General features: G+C 35.0%; 1 protein-coding gene across 4 annotated transcripts in view; it reads right to left on the reverse strand.

Moving 5' to 3' along the window:
• GRAMD1C (GRAM domain containing 1C) overlaps positions 1-16,345 on the reverse strand; it is a 101,949-nt gene that overhangs the window by 61,515 nt on the left and 24,089 nt on the right. For 3 of the 4 annotated variants that reach the window (XM_019652207.1, XM_019652206.1, XM_019652211.1), the window contains 4 exons: positions 14,042-14,126; positions 8,354-8,457; positions 7,614-7,709; positions 2,194-2,274 (listed from right to left, as the gene is read on the reverse strand). In XM_019652207.1, the coding sequence (XP_019507752.1) occupies positions 2,194-2,274; positions 7,614-7,709; positions 8,354-8,457; positions 14,042-14,126 (366 nt within the window). The remainder of the gene's footprint in view (positions 1-2,193; positions 2,275-7,613; positions 7,710-8,353; positions 8,458-14,041; positions 14,127-16,345) is intronic. The other variant, XM_019652208.1, reaches the window with a different exon arrangement.

The following is a 16,345-nucleotide window of genomic DNA, read 5'->3' on the forward strand; positions in this document are numbered from 1 at the left end:
TAACATGTGGTCTATCTTGGAAAATGTTCCATGTGCACTTGAGAAGAATGTATATTCTGTAGCTTTGGGATGAAATGCTCTGAAAATATCAGTTAAATCCAGCTGGTCTAATGTGTAATTTAAGGTTGCTGTTTCCACATTGATTTTCTATCTGGAGGATCTGTCCATTGGTGACAGCAGGGTGTTGAAGTCCCCTACTATGATAGTGTTACTGTTGATCTCCATATTTATGTCTGTCAATATGTGTTTTATATAGTTAGGGGCTTCTATGTTAGGTGCATAGATGTTTACTAGGGTTATGTCCTCTTGCTGGATCGATCCCTTTATTATTATGAAGTTCCCCTCTCTGTCCTTTATTATATTCTTTAATTTAATTTTATCTGATATAAGTATCACTACTCCATTTTTTTCTCAGCTCTATTTGCATGAAATATTTTACTCCATCCCTTTATTTTCAGCCTGTATGTGTCTTTTGATCTGAGGTGAGTCTCTTGTATATAGCATATGCAAGGATCTTGCTTTCTTATTCATTCAGCCACCCTATATCTTTTGATTGAAGCATTTAATCTATTTACATTTAATGGGATTATTGATAAGTGCTTAGTTATTGCCATTTTGTTATTTGTGTTCCTGGTGTTCGTTAGTTAGGTTGTTTTTCTCTTTCTTATGCTTAAAGAAGCCCTTTTAAAGGTTGTTTTTCTCTTTCTTATGCTTAAAGAAGCCCTTTTAACATTTCCTGCAATGTTGGCTTGGTGGTAATAAATTCCTTTAGCTTATTCTTTTCTGGGAAGCTCTTTATCTCTCCTTCAATTTTAAATGATAACCTTGCTAGATAAAGCAATCTAGGTTGTAGGCCTTTGTTTTTCTATGTATTCTGTTTTGAGTAGAGGGTCCCATAGATGTCTTTTAGTTCTAGTTAGCTTACAGTTTTGTTCAAGTCTTCTATTTCCTTGTTGATCTTCCTGGTTGTTCTATCCATCATTGAAAGTGAGGTACTGAAAGCTCCAACTATTATTGCATTATGTATTTATCCCTTTAACTCTGCACGTTTTTGTTTCATGTATTTTAGGGCTCTATTATTAGGTGCATATAAGTTTATAATTGTTATGAATTCCAGATAGGTTGATCCTTTTATTATTATAAAACATTCTTTAAAAAATTCTTCCTTGCCTCTATTAATTTTTATCTTAAAATCTATTTTGTCTGATATTACTACAGTCATTTCAGCTCTATTTGGTTATTGTTTGCATGGTATGTATTTTTCTGTCCTTTTATGTTTCATCTGTTTGTGCCTTTAAATCCAATGTGTCTCTTACAGATATCATATAGTTGGATCATGTTTGTTTTTGGGTTTTTTTTTCATTCATTCTGCCTACCTCTGTCTTGTGATTGAAGTGTTTGATCCATTTGTGTTTAATGATTTAATATAATGTCTGTAATTTTGTTATCTGTTTTCTATGTGTCTTATATCTTTTTGCCCCTCCATTCCTCCATTGCTGACTTCTTATGTGTTAAATAGATAGTTCTAGTGTACCATTTTATTTCTCTTGTTATTTCCTTTAATACATTTTTAAAGTTATTTTCCAGGTGGTTACCCTGGGGATTACAATTAACATCTTAACTTGTAACTATGGATTTTGTTTTGCTTCAAGTTTCTTCTTGGAATTTAAATAGTCTAGTAAAAATTAATTCCAGAAAATAAAAAGCTTTTCTTCTTATTGGGGAACTGGGGGAGGGGAACAGTGTTGGGGAATTGGGGGAGGGGAACAGCCAAGTTGTTGTCCTTCAAACTTATTTGTGGAGGTTGCAGCAAGCTCAGCTCCAAGTCCAGTCACACCACTCAGCTCAAGGCACTGTGTTCAATCATAGTTGTGGGTGGGTGTAGCCCACCATCCCATGTGGGAGTCGAACAGGCAACCTTGTTGTTAGGAGCACGTGCTCTCACCAGCTGAGCCATCCTGCCACCTGTTGGCAGCTTAGTGGCAGCTCAGCTCGGGTACAGCTCACTGGCCCATGTGGGGATCAAACCGGTGACGCTGTTGCTCAGAGCTCGCACTCTTGAGCAAGTTCTTAACCAGCTGAGCCACTCAGCCGGCCCAAAAATGAAAAGCTTTTCAATTCACAAATGCTGCTTAGGTATGTACTAGGAGGTTGCTATTATAACAAATACTTGCCTCTGATATGAACACTTACCTTCTCTAATAGTGCGTTCTGCCACAGTCTAAAGATGCTGAGGTAACTTTTATCCCTCGCACCAAAAGATGTAAAGAAAAACTGAAAACAAACATAATAAGGTAATTTTAGTGTCATTAGAAAAAGGGGCAAGTATCTGTCACAAAAGTCTGCTGTCATTTGCTATGGTCAAAGCAAACTAGTGGGTGACCACTGCCTAATTTATATATTATTTTTGTTTAACTCTTTGCTACAATAGACAAAAAAAAAACAGGTAATTGGTGCATGAACAAGGTGTCTTTCAAAATTATATCTTACAGAAAATACAATTTTATCAATATTTACTAGGGAAAGCAGCTTGAAATAAGCAGTTATTTTTGTTCATCATAGTTTAGCTATGAAAACCCATCTAAATAAACTTAAGAAAAATATTAAAATTTTATTTATTCTAAACTTTGCAGAGATATGATTTGGAAGCCACTTGAGATAAGTATAAATGAAGAACAGGAAAAAATACAGGGGATTTCAGAGACATATTTATTTTAAGGATCATAGTCTTCTAAAAAATCCAGAAATACCTAACCTCTACTAATTATAGATATAAAAAACCCATATGAACATTAAACTTTGCTTTGCTTTGAATGCTGTAAAAGAAAAATTAGCATGTTTCAATCTATAATTCTGTGTTTGCCTTTAGACCTATCTCTTCCTCTGCATTTAAGTGATTTACAAAGTAACATTTTAAAATAGGCTTTTATGAGAAAATATGACAAATGGCAGCACTAAATACAGTTTCTCAGTGTATCATCTCTTCCGATCCCCTAATTAGTGACTTTTCATGATTGAATGGTTATTTTTAGGAATGAGAAAGCTCAATTCTATGTTTGACTTATTAAATAAAATGTCAAACAAATAATATTTTGGGTGTTTATATTTTTCATATGAAGATGTTATAGTGCTATTTTCCAATTAGTAAATTGAAATTTTGCTATATAATATTCTCCATAAAGCAAAACTTTTTATAACAGGGATTTATCTAGGAGGTTTTCCAAACAGGATTACATATGTAATGTGTGATCTAATGATTACTAGTTACTGTCCCCTATTTCCTTTTCTTAGACCAAATTGTTTTGCCTTTTGGATTACAGTAATCTTACAACCCTGTGTTCAGATATGTAGGTAAGAAAAATCTCCTAGTCTGTCTCTTTTTCACCTCTGTGTTACACTTATTAATTCCCACTGCTTAACTAAATAACTTATTACCAACGTTATCCCCTCTTGTATACAACCACCACATTCTCAATTCCTTAATAGTCCCATCTTTCTGGATAATCTACATAAATTACCATTTTATTTTATCTCTTACTAGATATCCAACTTCAAAAATTTATTAATAAATCTTTGTTCAATAATAACCTTCATTTGGGAGGAGTTCTGGATAATGATATCTCTAAGCTGCTGGGGCACAAAACATATGCTAGAACCTAAAACAACTAAAAGTACCATGATTAACCCTCCTTTAATCACAGAGTATGGCAGAATTAATATTTAGTAATGTAGATTTTTCCCCCCATAATGCTAGAAAAAGAGATCACTGATTCAATATGGAGAGGTAGTTAGACCAGGGTCTCTGCAATTCAACTGCCTGGGCTCATGTCCTGACTCTACCACTCAGTTCTATGACTTTGGTTCACTTTTCTTTTCTTTAGTTTCTGCAAAATGCGAATAATAATAGTAGAAAATATTTTTGAGGAGTAAATGAAAAAATATATATAAAGAACTTAAGACAGTGTCTAGAACAAGTATGTTCAGCAAACGCTAGGTATCATAATTAAAATTAAAATGCCTGACCCTGAAATTCCATTATATAAATGAGAAATGGCCTATAGAAACAAGGCTATTCATTGCAGCACTGTTTGTAATAACAAAACATTGGAAATGAACTCATGGTCAAGGAAAACACGGTAAATCCATTCTGTGAAATACTATATAGCACTTTAACAAACAGAGATATGTCTATCTATATATTCTAAACTGTGACTCCAAGAGATAATGTTAAGTTCTTTTTTAAGAAAGGAGAACAAAAGAACATGTGTAAGAAAGCATTTACTTTAAAAACAAAGCAAAACTATATGTTTATATATATGCATATATATAATAACATATGTAGTATATATATTACACGCATATAATATATATTACATTATGTGTGTGTGTATATGTGTGTGTGTGTGTGTGTGTGTGTGTGTGTGTGTGTGTCTGTGAGTAAATAAAAAAGGAAGAAGGTCTGAAAGGTCTGAAAAGATACATACCAAACTGATAACAGTGTTTGCCTCTAAGAAAGGAATAGGATTAGGAACTGTAGGCATGAAAAGAAGATGTTTAAGAACTGTATGATGATTTTGTTAAGCAATGCAATGTATACATGTGTTAATTATAAAATTAATGTTTATTTTAGCTATTCTTCCCTTCCTGAACAGTTCAGCCCTAAAGCTGTTGGTGGAACAGAGAAACATAGGCATCCACACTACAGGTGAGGGTAGGGGTAGAGGAGCTGCAGTAGCCCAAAGGAGGGTATCAGACCCACAAAACAATGAGGAGGTTGTCCTATGCAGAGTGTTAAAGCCCATGTGGGAAAGAAGGGCCTTTACACATGGGAGTGGTCAGGAGCACAGTGTTAGAACAAGAACGGCATGAGGGGCACAAATCAGAGCCTAAGCAGAGTGACCATGTACGGGGTAGCCAGGTGTGGGTCTCAAAGCACTGGCATGGTGAAGAGTATGGCCACGCACAGAGGCAGCCTACAGAGGCACATCAGAGCCAGAGCAGGTGAGGGCAGCATGGTGTGACAGAGTCTAGGAGGGCAGTGGAGTGCGGATGAGTCAGAGGCTGAGCAGGGTGGGGATGGTGACTACACACAATGACAGAAGGAAGGGTGACCACACACAGTGAAAGACTGGCCCAGAATGTCAGAGCAAAGGCAGAGAACAGAGGGCATCCCTATAGAGGGGTGAGCTGGTGCAGGGTAAAGTGAACACAGGGAAGGTGCTGGCTCGCAGTGTCAGCCCAAGCAGTGTGAGGAAAGCTTTTACATGGTGAGAGCATCTACGTCACAGTGGGATGGGCAAGAGCCTGACGGGAAGTGTCAGAAACCAAGTCAGGTGAAAGGGCGTCCATGTGGGGGCAGTGGAAGAAGAGATGAAGGTTGGTTCCATACAGGCCAACTGATCAAATAAGTAAACGTATTAAGGATAATGGAAGCCTGGTTTCTCATAGTAACGGAAGGTAGTTACAAATATGAAAGGGAGAAATCAAAAATGAACTCTGTGGTATTGGGTAGGAATTAAGAGTTATTGGTGTGAATTTGTGGTTTATGATACATACACAGATAGATGATAGATAGCTAGATAAACACTGATTTATAAGTGGGTATATATGTGTGTGTAGTATGTATATGTATATGTAATTATATGTAATATATATATATATCATATATATATACATATACCATATGTGTATGCGTGTGTGAGTGTATATGTGTGTGTGTGTGTGTGTGTGTGTGTGTGTGTGTGTGTATATATATATATATATATATATATATATATATATATATATATGTTCTGCCCACTTAGAGGTCTCGGGAACAGTGATGCCCCAATAGCAATGAACACACTGGCTTCTAAATATCAGTCTCCCCTAAAAGAAACCAAGACTTTTTGGAGCAATGACTGATTCCAGGGCTGAGGCAGGGAAAGCCTGTAACATCTTGTACCAAAAAGCAAGGAAATGCTCAAACAGTGCTGAGAATAGTCAAAAGGACACCAGAGCCAACTTGAGGGGGCTTCCATTGGCCAAATTTGGAACAACTTGAGCATCAAAATAAATAATGATAATAATGAATAACTTATTGAACAAAACAAGAAACCATGAGGTCATACTGATATAAGTAAATCAATGAATAGATTTAAAATTTGATGAGGAATAGTATATTTAGATAGTTTCAAAGTAGCTTGCCACAAAACATTATTACAAAGGAAAATAGACTAACTTTACAGTCAAGTCTGGCAGATACCACCTTAATTAGGTGATCAAAGTGAATATCACCAGTAATGGCAGAAACTGATCATGTGTCATCTGATAGGATGTAATGGAAAGAACAGAGCATCGCTTCTGTGCTATTTCTGCCAAAACTGCATAACCTAAATTTAATCACAAGGAAATATCAGACAAACACAGCTGAGGAATAGCCTACAAAATACCTGACCTGTGATTTTTTTAAAGTGTCCAGGGCACAAAATTCAAGGAAAGACTAAGGGACTATTCCAGAATAAGGAAATTAAAACAGTATGCCAACTAACGTAATATGTATTTCTCAACTGGGTCTATTTGCTACAAAGGATATTATTGGGATAATTGGGGAAATTGAAAAGGGTTTGAGGATTAAACAGTGGTAATGATCAATGATAATTTCTTGATTTTGATAATTATGCTGTGGCTATGTGGAGAATGTCTTTGTTTGAAAAATCACACTAAAATATCTGGGGTAATGTCAGGGGGTAATGAGGCTTCAAAGTGAAATTTTATTCTCAGATAGTTCAGAGGGGGCAAGTTCTTTGTACTGTACTTGGAAGTTCTGTGTAAGGATGAGATTATTTAAAACTAAAATAAAACTTAAAGTGCATTTGAGAGAAAGGTTGAAAGTATCACAATTATTCAATGTCATGATAGCATTTCTCTGCCCTCTTCTATCTCTTTACTTCTCTTTCCTCTCTCTTCCCTTTTTTCTTTCTTTCATTTCCTTCCCCCTCCTTCCCCTTCATTTCCTTCCATACTTTCCTTCTTTTCCTTTCTTCCTCATTTCTTTTTCTTTCTCAGCATTATACCTCTAAGGTCACACACAGAGCCCTAATCATTTTTCCAGGTGGGTCTAGAAAGATTCTTCATATATCCCCACTAAGAATTGACAGATACTATAGGAGAAGAATAAAAATGATAGCAGTTAAAGATAACTGCCATCCTAAAAAAATTATAATGATTATATGTATATGTGTATGTACCCAAATCTCTGTTCACCAGAGCCATTTGGTTTTTTTTAGTTGCTATTATGCAACCATTATTGACTAAAAAATAATTATGCAATAATTGGAGTATTAAAAATAATAAAATAATAAGGATGTTTTGCTAACACTTACCCTACCTACTTCTTATAATGAAGAAATGAAAAATATGGGAGAAAGTTCTCTTAAAACTATAAAGTACAAAAAAAAATGCTAGTAGTCATTTAAAGTTAATTGTCAATAAGTATTTAAGTACATGAAAATCTACTATTTAAATACAATGTATCTCAGTTAGATATTCCCTATATTCCCAACACTGATGACCAGTATGAGGCAGATTTTCTCCACGTTATATAAAAAGGCAAAGGCACAAAAGTTTTTCACCTTTTCACCCTCTGTAACGATCTGGATAGCATTTGGGATGAGTCGAGCAGTTTTCTCTTTGGTCATGAAGGTTATATTCTTTAAAGCAATAGAAATCTAAACACACAAAAGAATGAAAAATTGCAAAATGGATTTTTCAGAAACATACATATATATACATATTATATATATATATATATATATATATATATATAAACACAAAATTCCCAGTATTTCATCAACATAATCTGGACTATTCAGTCGAAAACCTGAAGGAGTTAATAATAATAATAAGCACATGCTTGAATTCTCTGAGAAAAACAGGGTAAGCAGTCAGACATTCTTCCCCTCAGTAATTTTCCCCATCAGCTTCTATCTCTAACATTAGGATAAAGTGTAAAAAGACATGTGGTGTTCATGTTTCACATACACACACACACATACACACACACACACACCTCAGTCTGTCAGTTTAGACATCATTTTGGCAGTCAAAAGGATGTATATTTAAGCTTTTTTCAATCTGAAATCTCTTTTTCAAACTGTATTAAGTATATACAAATAGAGCTCAACGTATTAAGAAAAATATATTACACACTTCTACAACACATAAATATACTGTATTTACATATATGAATATAGGTATACAAATATATATAAATTTACTTTAGAATCTAAAGTACATTGTTTTTAGGAGGCCTGTATACATTTCTATCTATGCAATTATCTGTATCAACAAATCAAATCAAAACATGTCTTACTGTAGTTTCCCATCTGAAGATGTTGCTATGGAAACACAGCCAGTTTTCTGAAAGGTATAGTCGTCCCTGAAGCAAAATGTCCCTCTGAAGAGCACAAGCATAATCTACATACAAAAAATAAGGAACAGCTTAGTCACAAAAATCTGGCAATTTAATAAATCTTATACTATTTTAATACAAGGAAAGACATCACTCTTTGTTCATTAGTTCATACATTCATTCATTCATTCATATTCTTTGTGCACCATACACACTAGGGTTACCAAAAATGGATTTTGTCCTATGGAACACAGTCTAGAAGAGAAAACATACAATAATGATAATAAATACAAAAATAAGTATGGCAAAAGCATAGAGAAAGCTATGAGAGAATATAACAAGACATACATAGGTATGGGGGATGGGGCAGGGAGAAAGCGTATCAGGAAAAGTTTTCCAGAAAAAGTAATCTTTAAACTGAGATCTAAAGGTCAATAAAAGGTCAGCCGGACCATGAGGGAACAGTATGAGCAAAGGCCCCATGGTAAAAAGAAACATAGGGCCGGGCGAGTGGCTCAGTTGGTTAAGAGCTCGCTCAGGAGTTTGAGCTCTGAGCAACAGCAGTTCAATTCCTGGCCCGAGCTGAGCAGCCGCTGAGCTGCCAACAGGTGGCAGGATAGCTCAGCTAAAAAAAAAAAAAAAGAAAAAAAAGAAATAGCACATTTGAGAAACTACACAAAGATATCACTGGACTACAGAATCTGGAGAAGCTAGATCATATAAGGGGTCTCCAGCCATGGTAGACTATGGACTTGATGAGAAGTCATTGATGAGTTTTAAATGGAAGGGACATGATCAGATGTATCTTATTAAAGACCACCTTGTTCGATGGATTCAGATAAATCAGTTGGAAATTCAGGGGAAAACTGTTGGTGGCTCAGACCAGGAGATAATAGTATTAAGAGAAAGAAGTAGTTAGATACAGAGATACTAAGTTAATACTGATGGGGAATTGGCGATTAATTAGATGGTGGACAAGAGTGAGTGAGGGAACAAGTATGACTCCAAAATTGTATATATTTTTTAGTTTTTTTCAAAGTTGATCCTTTCCACCTCAGCACTAAACCAACAAAATCAAGAGTGTTCTCGTAAATGCCACTGCCTACTAACACGTTAATACCAAGATTAAGATCTGGCTCTTTCGCTAATGTAAATAGTATTGCTAAATTACCAATAATACAAGATAGAAAGGGCTGCTGTAAGGAGGTTTAGTTAAACTGATTAAATTTTAAAACTATATAAAATGATTAGCAATTTTAGGAAAAAGTTACTGAGATTATGAACCTCAAAATATTTAAACTTAGTCACGTTAAATTTCTAAGCAAATACTAAAAATTGAGCAAAGTAATTCACTCTTTTAAAATGTTTCCTTCAGCAAAACAAAACTGAGATACCACCAAATAAAAAACCTTAGTAAATAATTAAGCAGCTTAAGTTACTCATTTACTAGTATGAATCTCAAAAACAGGGATGAGGCTCAAGGTCACCTCGAGTTGTCCTGAAATTTTTATCTAAACCACTGAAACATTTTATTAATTTAATGCTTCCCAAATTTCAGATCAGAAATATCTGGCAGACTTATTAAAAGACAGATTGCTAGGTCTCTCCTCCAGAGTTTCTGATTAAATATGTCTGGAGTGGGGTGAAGAGTTTGCATGTCAAACAAACTCCCGGATGATGCCAACACTGCTGACCTATGGACCACACTATGAAAGCCACTGCATTACTTTACATTAACTATGTTCAAAGTATAGAAACCAACTTGATTATTTTAACTGAAGACTATTTAATATAGATTGACAGACTTTTTTCAGTAATCTTAAAAATGTATTCCCCAAAATAGGTGTATTTTTATTTAATAAACTTGTACCTCAATAAAATTTAATTTGTATAAAATGTCTTCCTAGCAATATATCCTATGCAAAAAATGCAAAAAACTTTTTAAAAGAAAAAGATTTTACTTTTTTTTTTGCTCCCAATTTTCCTACTGATAAACACATGTAATTATCAGCATTTCAGAAGGCAACATTCTACCTGATTTGAGTCACATTAGCAATCTGATTCATATAAAATGGAATAAGAGGGCCAGCCAAGTGGCACAATGGTTAAGAAGTGGCTTGGGATGCCAGAGAGCCCCGGTTCGGATCCCACATATGAGGGCCAGTGACACTGCCCTCCACAGCTAAGATGCTGAACAACAGCTCAACCTGGAGCTGGGCTGCCATGAGTCGCCGGCAACAGCATAGGATGCAGCCCCTGTGGCAGTGGGTTGCCATGGGCTACCGTATGTAACCAGCAGCCAGCGTAAGCGGCCAGCAGCCGCAGTGAGCGGCCGTCCAGAAGCCAGCGACTGATCTGCCTCGCCCGGGAAGAGCGCAATGATGGTGCCAACTTGGGCCAGTGAAGCAACGTCCTCCACAACTAGACTGAAGAACAAAATGACAGCAACTTGTCTTTTCTCCTTCCCCCAATTCCCCAGCGCTGTTCCCATCCCCCCAATTCTCCAATAAAAACTTTAAAAAAATCAAAATAAAAAAATAAAATGGAATAAGAAAATAATGTTTATGAAAAATTGTTTTATGGATTTTATAACTTTATAATTGATTACTAGAAAGTGAGAATAAAATTAAGTAAATTCAATAAGCAATAAAGGTCATTTTGATGCATGTGCTAACATCAACTTACTAGCTATTACAAGATCAATTTTGGCACAATTAAATGGCTCCATCTCAAAGACTATTTTACTAACTATAGTCTAACAAAGATATAATAGAAATATGTATAAAATGTTATCAGAATACAAATGGAGTATATCAGCACCATATATCTCTACAGTAAGCTTGCATAGTAAGTACTGTGCACATATTTAAATAAACAAGATGTACTATTTAGTTTTACCAAGGAACTTAGGCATATTTACCCATAAGGAAGATGAATTAAAAGAATGTGTTTTTAATTAAGCATTCAGCAAATATATATATGAAAGTATTCTTTTCTAGCAGAAATTATCTTTTGGAGTCCAGTAATGCTAACATTGCTTAAAAGAGACTTTGGGACAACATTTTTAGGATTGCTTTCAGATTTAATATTTAAAATACAAACGATAATCATTCTCATTTTTTATATTTTACATTTTTTGGTGTTATTTTGTTTGCTTTTTACCTAAGAAAACTGTAAGGGTAAATACAAATTGAAAAAGAAAAAAATTGGGCCGGCCGAGTGGCGCATTGGTTAAGAGCTGGCTTGGGATGCCAGAGAGCCCCGGTTCGGATCCCACATATGAGGGCCAGTGACACTGCCTTCTACAGCTAAGGTGCTGAACAACAGCTCAACCCGGAGCTGGGCTGTCCAGAGTCACCGGAGAAGGCATAGGCTGCAGCCCCTGCTGCAGTGGGTTGCCATGGGCTACTGTGTGTAGCCAGCAGCCAGCGTGAGCGGCCAGCAGCCACAGTGAGTGGCCATCCAGAAGCCAGCGACTGATCTGCCTCACCCGGGAAGAGCGCAATGATGGTGCCAACTTGGGCCAGTGAAGCAATATCCTCCACAACTAGACTGAAGAACAAAAGGACAGCAACTTGTCTGTTCCCCTTCCCCCAATTCCCCAGTGCTGTTCCCATCCCCAAATTCCCCAATAAAAATCTTGGAGAAAAAAAAAAGAAAAAAATTAATTTTCTCTGGTGCAAAAAGGGAAAAAGACCCCCACTTCCTTTTCTTAGAGTATTGTCTTTTGAGATGTGTGTGAATCTTTTTAAAAGTAAAATAAGCCTCTTGCATCATTTGTTGAAAAGGTTCACTTTTCTCCATTAAATATGCACCTTTGTCAAAAATCAGTTCACAATATTTGTATGAATTTTTATGTGGGCTTTTTTTACTGTTCCATTAATTGAAGTGTCTATCCTTTAGCATGTCTCATACTGTCTTGATTACTCTAGCTTCAGCATAAGCCTTAAAATCGAGTAGTGTGTGTCTTCCAGCTTTGTTCTTTCCTACACACATGGAAAAGATCTAATTTTTTAAACATCTAACAAGCTACTTCAAGTTAACAAAAAAACAGCCACTATAAAAATTGGGCAAAGTTTATGAAAAGAAAGCTTCACAGAAAAAGAGATAATGGTTTATACACATATAAATAGATGTTCAACCTCCTTCATAATTAAAGAAATGCATATTTAAACAATGATTATGTAGCATTCCAAAATACCAAATTTTGCTAAAGCAAAGTTTGTGAGTTGTGGCAAAACAGGGACTTACTACAAACACTGCTGATGAGAATACAAGCTGGTGCAGCCTTTTTGGGTTGTAAATTGGCAACAATAAACTTTAAATGCTCATTACCTTTTTGTCAAAATTCCACCATGGAATTTATCCTATGTGTGCATATGTATGATAAAACAAGTGTACAAAAAGATTCAATGTAACATTAGTAGTCATAGTAAAAGACAGGAAGCGATCAAAATGTCCATCAATAGGGGATTTGTTATATAAATTATGGTGCAAAATTCATTCAATTGAATACCAGGCAACCATGAAAAGAATGAAGTGGATCCTAAGTAGTGCTAATAGAAAGCTCTAAACATATTCAAACAGTAAGCACAGAGTGCTCCCACTTAAGTTCTGTTAGGAATATGTGCATATTCCCTTTGAAGTGCATACAGAAAATTTCTGGAAATATACATAAGAAATTATTTAAAGTGATTATCACCAGAAGAATGTTGGAGTGATCCTTGTTAGAAGGGTCACTCATTTTTCACTATATGCCTTCTTATAGTACTTGAACATTTTATCATGAGAATATATTCCTTTCAAATGTTCTTAAAAGTTGTTTTAATTCATTATTATAATTTTTTTTTTTTTTTAGCTGAACCATCCTGCTACCTGTTGGCCGCTCAACGGCTGCTAGGCTCAGGCCGGGACTCGAACCACTGTTGCTCAGAGCTCAAACTCTTGAGAGAGCTCTTAACCAACTGAGCCACTCAGCTGGCCCTTCATTATTATAATTTTTAAAGTACTGAGCTGAACTATCTAGAAATTCAATTTTGTTGTATTGAATATTTCCCAACAGTATCAGAAATATGAGAAAGTTCTATGAATAAATGGTTTAAATAAAATATACACTAAAACATAGTTCTATATTTTTATCATAAAGTATCTATATTAAGCTTATATTAAAAATAAGGCACTTTTGTAAGAAAAATGACTACATTTGTCCTCTTAAAGTCTATTTCCCAAAAAAATCTATCTGAAATATTATATGAGTAATAATATAACCCTAGAAAATTCTATAAAATTGCTCTATAATCTGGTAAGGAGTACATTTTTCTGGGGAAAAATAATATAAACTGAACATCAAATTTAAATTTTCCCTACAAAACCATATGAAATAAGCACTAGAAGAAATTGTGACAAATCATTTCCCTTTAGTTCTATATTCTTAGTCAATACTTAATATTTTTATAAGTCAGAAATCACTCCTCCTCAAATTATAACTTAGTTTTACATTGTCTAACTATGAATGAAAACATGCGCTTATCTTGAGAAATATTTTCTATCTAGCACAAAGGTTGAAATTTTTTATAACATTGTCACTCATGAGATCTATTTTGATAATGAGGTAGTACAATTTTTTTTGCAACTTCCTGTCTTTTTTACCTGCTATCAGCTTTTCTGTATCAGGTAGATGTATGAACTGTCTTTTGTATTCCTCATTCCTGTCTTTATAGGTGAAACTTGAAATCTGCAACAATAAAAAGATTACATTTCTGTTTAATTACAATCTTCATTAGACGAACTGAAATGTAATGTCTTAGAAAACAAATTTAAAATGAACTTTAAAATAATATCCTTTTCATGGAACATTATGTATGTCTTTGTATGAAAAACCACATAAATAAACCTTTCAAAAAACACCAAAAGGAAGCTTCCAGCATGATGGAGTAAGAATTTGGAAAACCCTCTCTGCAAAAGCAAAATTATAGCTGGAAAAAAAAGCTATCAAAAACAATCATCTCAAATTATTGGAAGTTGACCCAAAGCATACAATAAATTGAGAAGTATCTATTCATGAAAATATATTGACCTTAGGAACAGCAGAAGTCTGTGGCACTGTTTCCTTAGCCAGTTCCCATTACTCTTTCTCCCCCATTAGTTAAGTCAATGTAGTAGTTCTAAGAAGTTGGAACAGGCCAGGAAAACTAGCAGTTACTCTGAGAGAGAAGGGCTAAGTTGATTCAGAGTGAAGAGCAGAAAACCTATGCCCAGAATTGAAATGAAAAATTCTGAAGCTGTCCAAGTGAGTATGAAGTTGTAGTCCCAATGAGAGCAAGAAACAAGCAGACTGGCAGATTAGCAGAAGACTTAACAAAAGAGGAGAGACAGTAATAGATGGGCTTGATAAACCCTCCATGTATTCGTGGAAGAACAGAGACTGCATACATATGCAGCAGAGATTTGAGAGACCCTAAACTATCCACTCGTTCCTGGCTAGAGACACAAGAAGTCTCAGAGGAACATGAAAACTGAGACAAACCTGAAAATGTCTGAACTGTGAATGTACTCCCCAATCTACACACAGATCTGTCGGCAGAAAGAAAAAGCCTTACTTACAGAAAGAAAAGGCTCAAATTGTATTTAAACACAATTTCTGACCAATTATTGGCTGACATAAAGGGTAACTATTGGGCAGCCATCCTTAAAAATAAAAATAACAACAATAATAAACTGAGCAGACATTTGTTCTCACGTGTGACATGACAAACTGATTTCACAGATTTACTCTAGGCAAGTTATTAAACAAACAAAAATCAGCAATGACAAGCTTTAGGGGCAGGGAGGGTGCAATCAGAATCCACAGTTGCTACAATATATTATCTAAATTATACAGTTTTCAATAAAAATTGTGAAACATACAAAACAAACCCAGAAATATTTGACTCATACTAAGGAAAGAAAAAATCAGGCAATAGTCTTTCAGGGTTCCCATGTACTGGACTCAGCAGACAATGACATCAAAGCAGTCAAAAAACTAAAGAGAACCATGCTTACAGAATTCAAGTATGACAATAATACCCCACAAGTAGAGAATCTCAACAAATAGATTTTTTTTTTTAATTTAAGAAAAAGAAAGACATTCTGGAGTTGAAAACTACAATCACTGAAATAAAAATATTCACTAGAGGGACTCAACAAAAGATTTAAAATGGCAGAGAAAGAACCAGTGAACTTAAAGCTAAATTAATAAAAATTATCCAATTTGAAGAACAGAGGTGAAAAAATTGTAGAAAATGAATACTCAGAGACCTGTGTGACAACATTAACTAACTCAAAATATATGTAATGGGAATATTAGAAGGAAAAGGAGAGGCAGAAAAATATTTGAAGAAATGGTTAAAATTTTCAAAATATAATGAAAAACATTAATCTATACATCAAAGAAGCTCAATGAACTGCAAATAGGATAAAGAAAAGAGAATCACACTTAGACATATCACAGTTAAATTGTTGAAAGACAAAGAAGAACTTGAAAGCAGCAAGAGAAAAATGACTCATACACAGGTATAAACCAGTATCATTAAAGGCTGACTTCTCATTAGAAAACAATGGAGACAGCAGTCATGCCTTAAAGAAACAATAATGCAAATCCTTCAGGCTGCAAAGAAATGACACAACATGGTAATTCAAATTCACAAGAGGAAATGAAGAGCACCAGAAATGAAAATATGTGGGTAAATATTTTTAAAAGTATATAAATCTATTTCCCAACATCTCTCTTAATGTCTTTAAAAGACCTAAGAATCTATAAAGCAATAACTATAATGCTGTATTGTTGGGTTTATAAGATATATAGGAGCAGAGCTGGCCAAGTGACGCAATGGTTAAGAACTGGCTTGGGACGCCAGAGGGCCCCGGTTCAGATCCCACATATGAGGGCCAGTGACACTGCCCTCCACAGCTAAG

The sequence above is a fragment of the Hipposideros armiger genome, unplaced genomic scaffold (genome assembly GCF_001890085.2).
Source record: "Hipposideros armiger isolate ML-2016 unplaced genomic scaffold, ASM189008v1 scaffold_176, whole genome shotgun sequence".
Classification (NCBI taxonomy): Eukaryota; Metazoa; Chordata; class Mammalia; order Chiroptera; family Hipposideridae; genus Hipposideros; species Hipposideros armiger.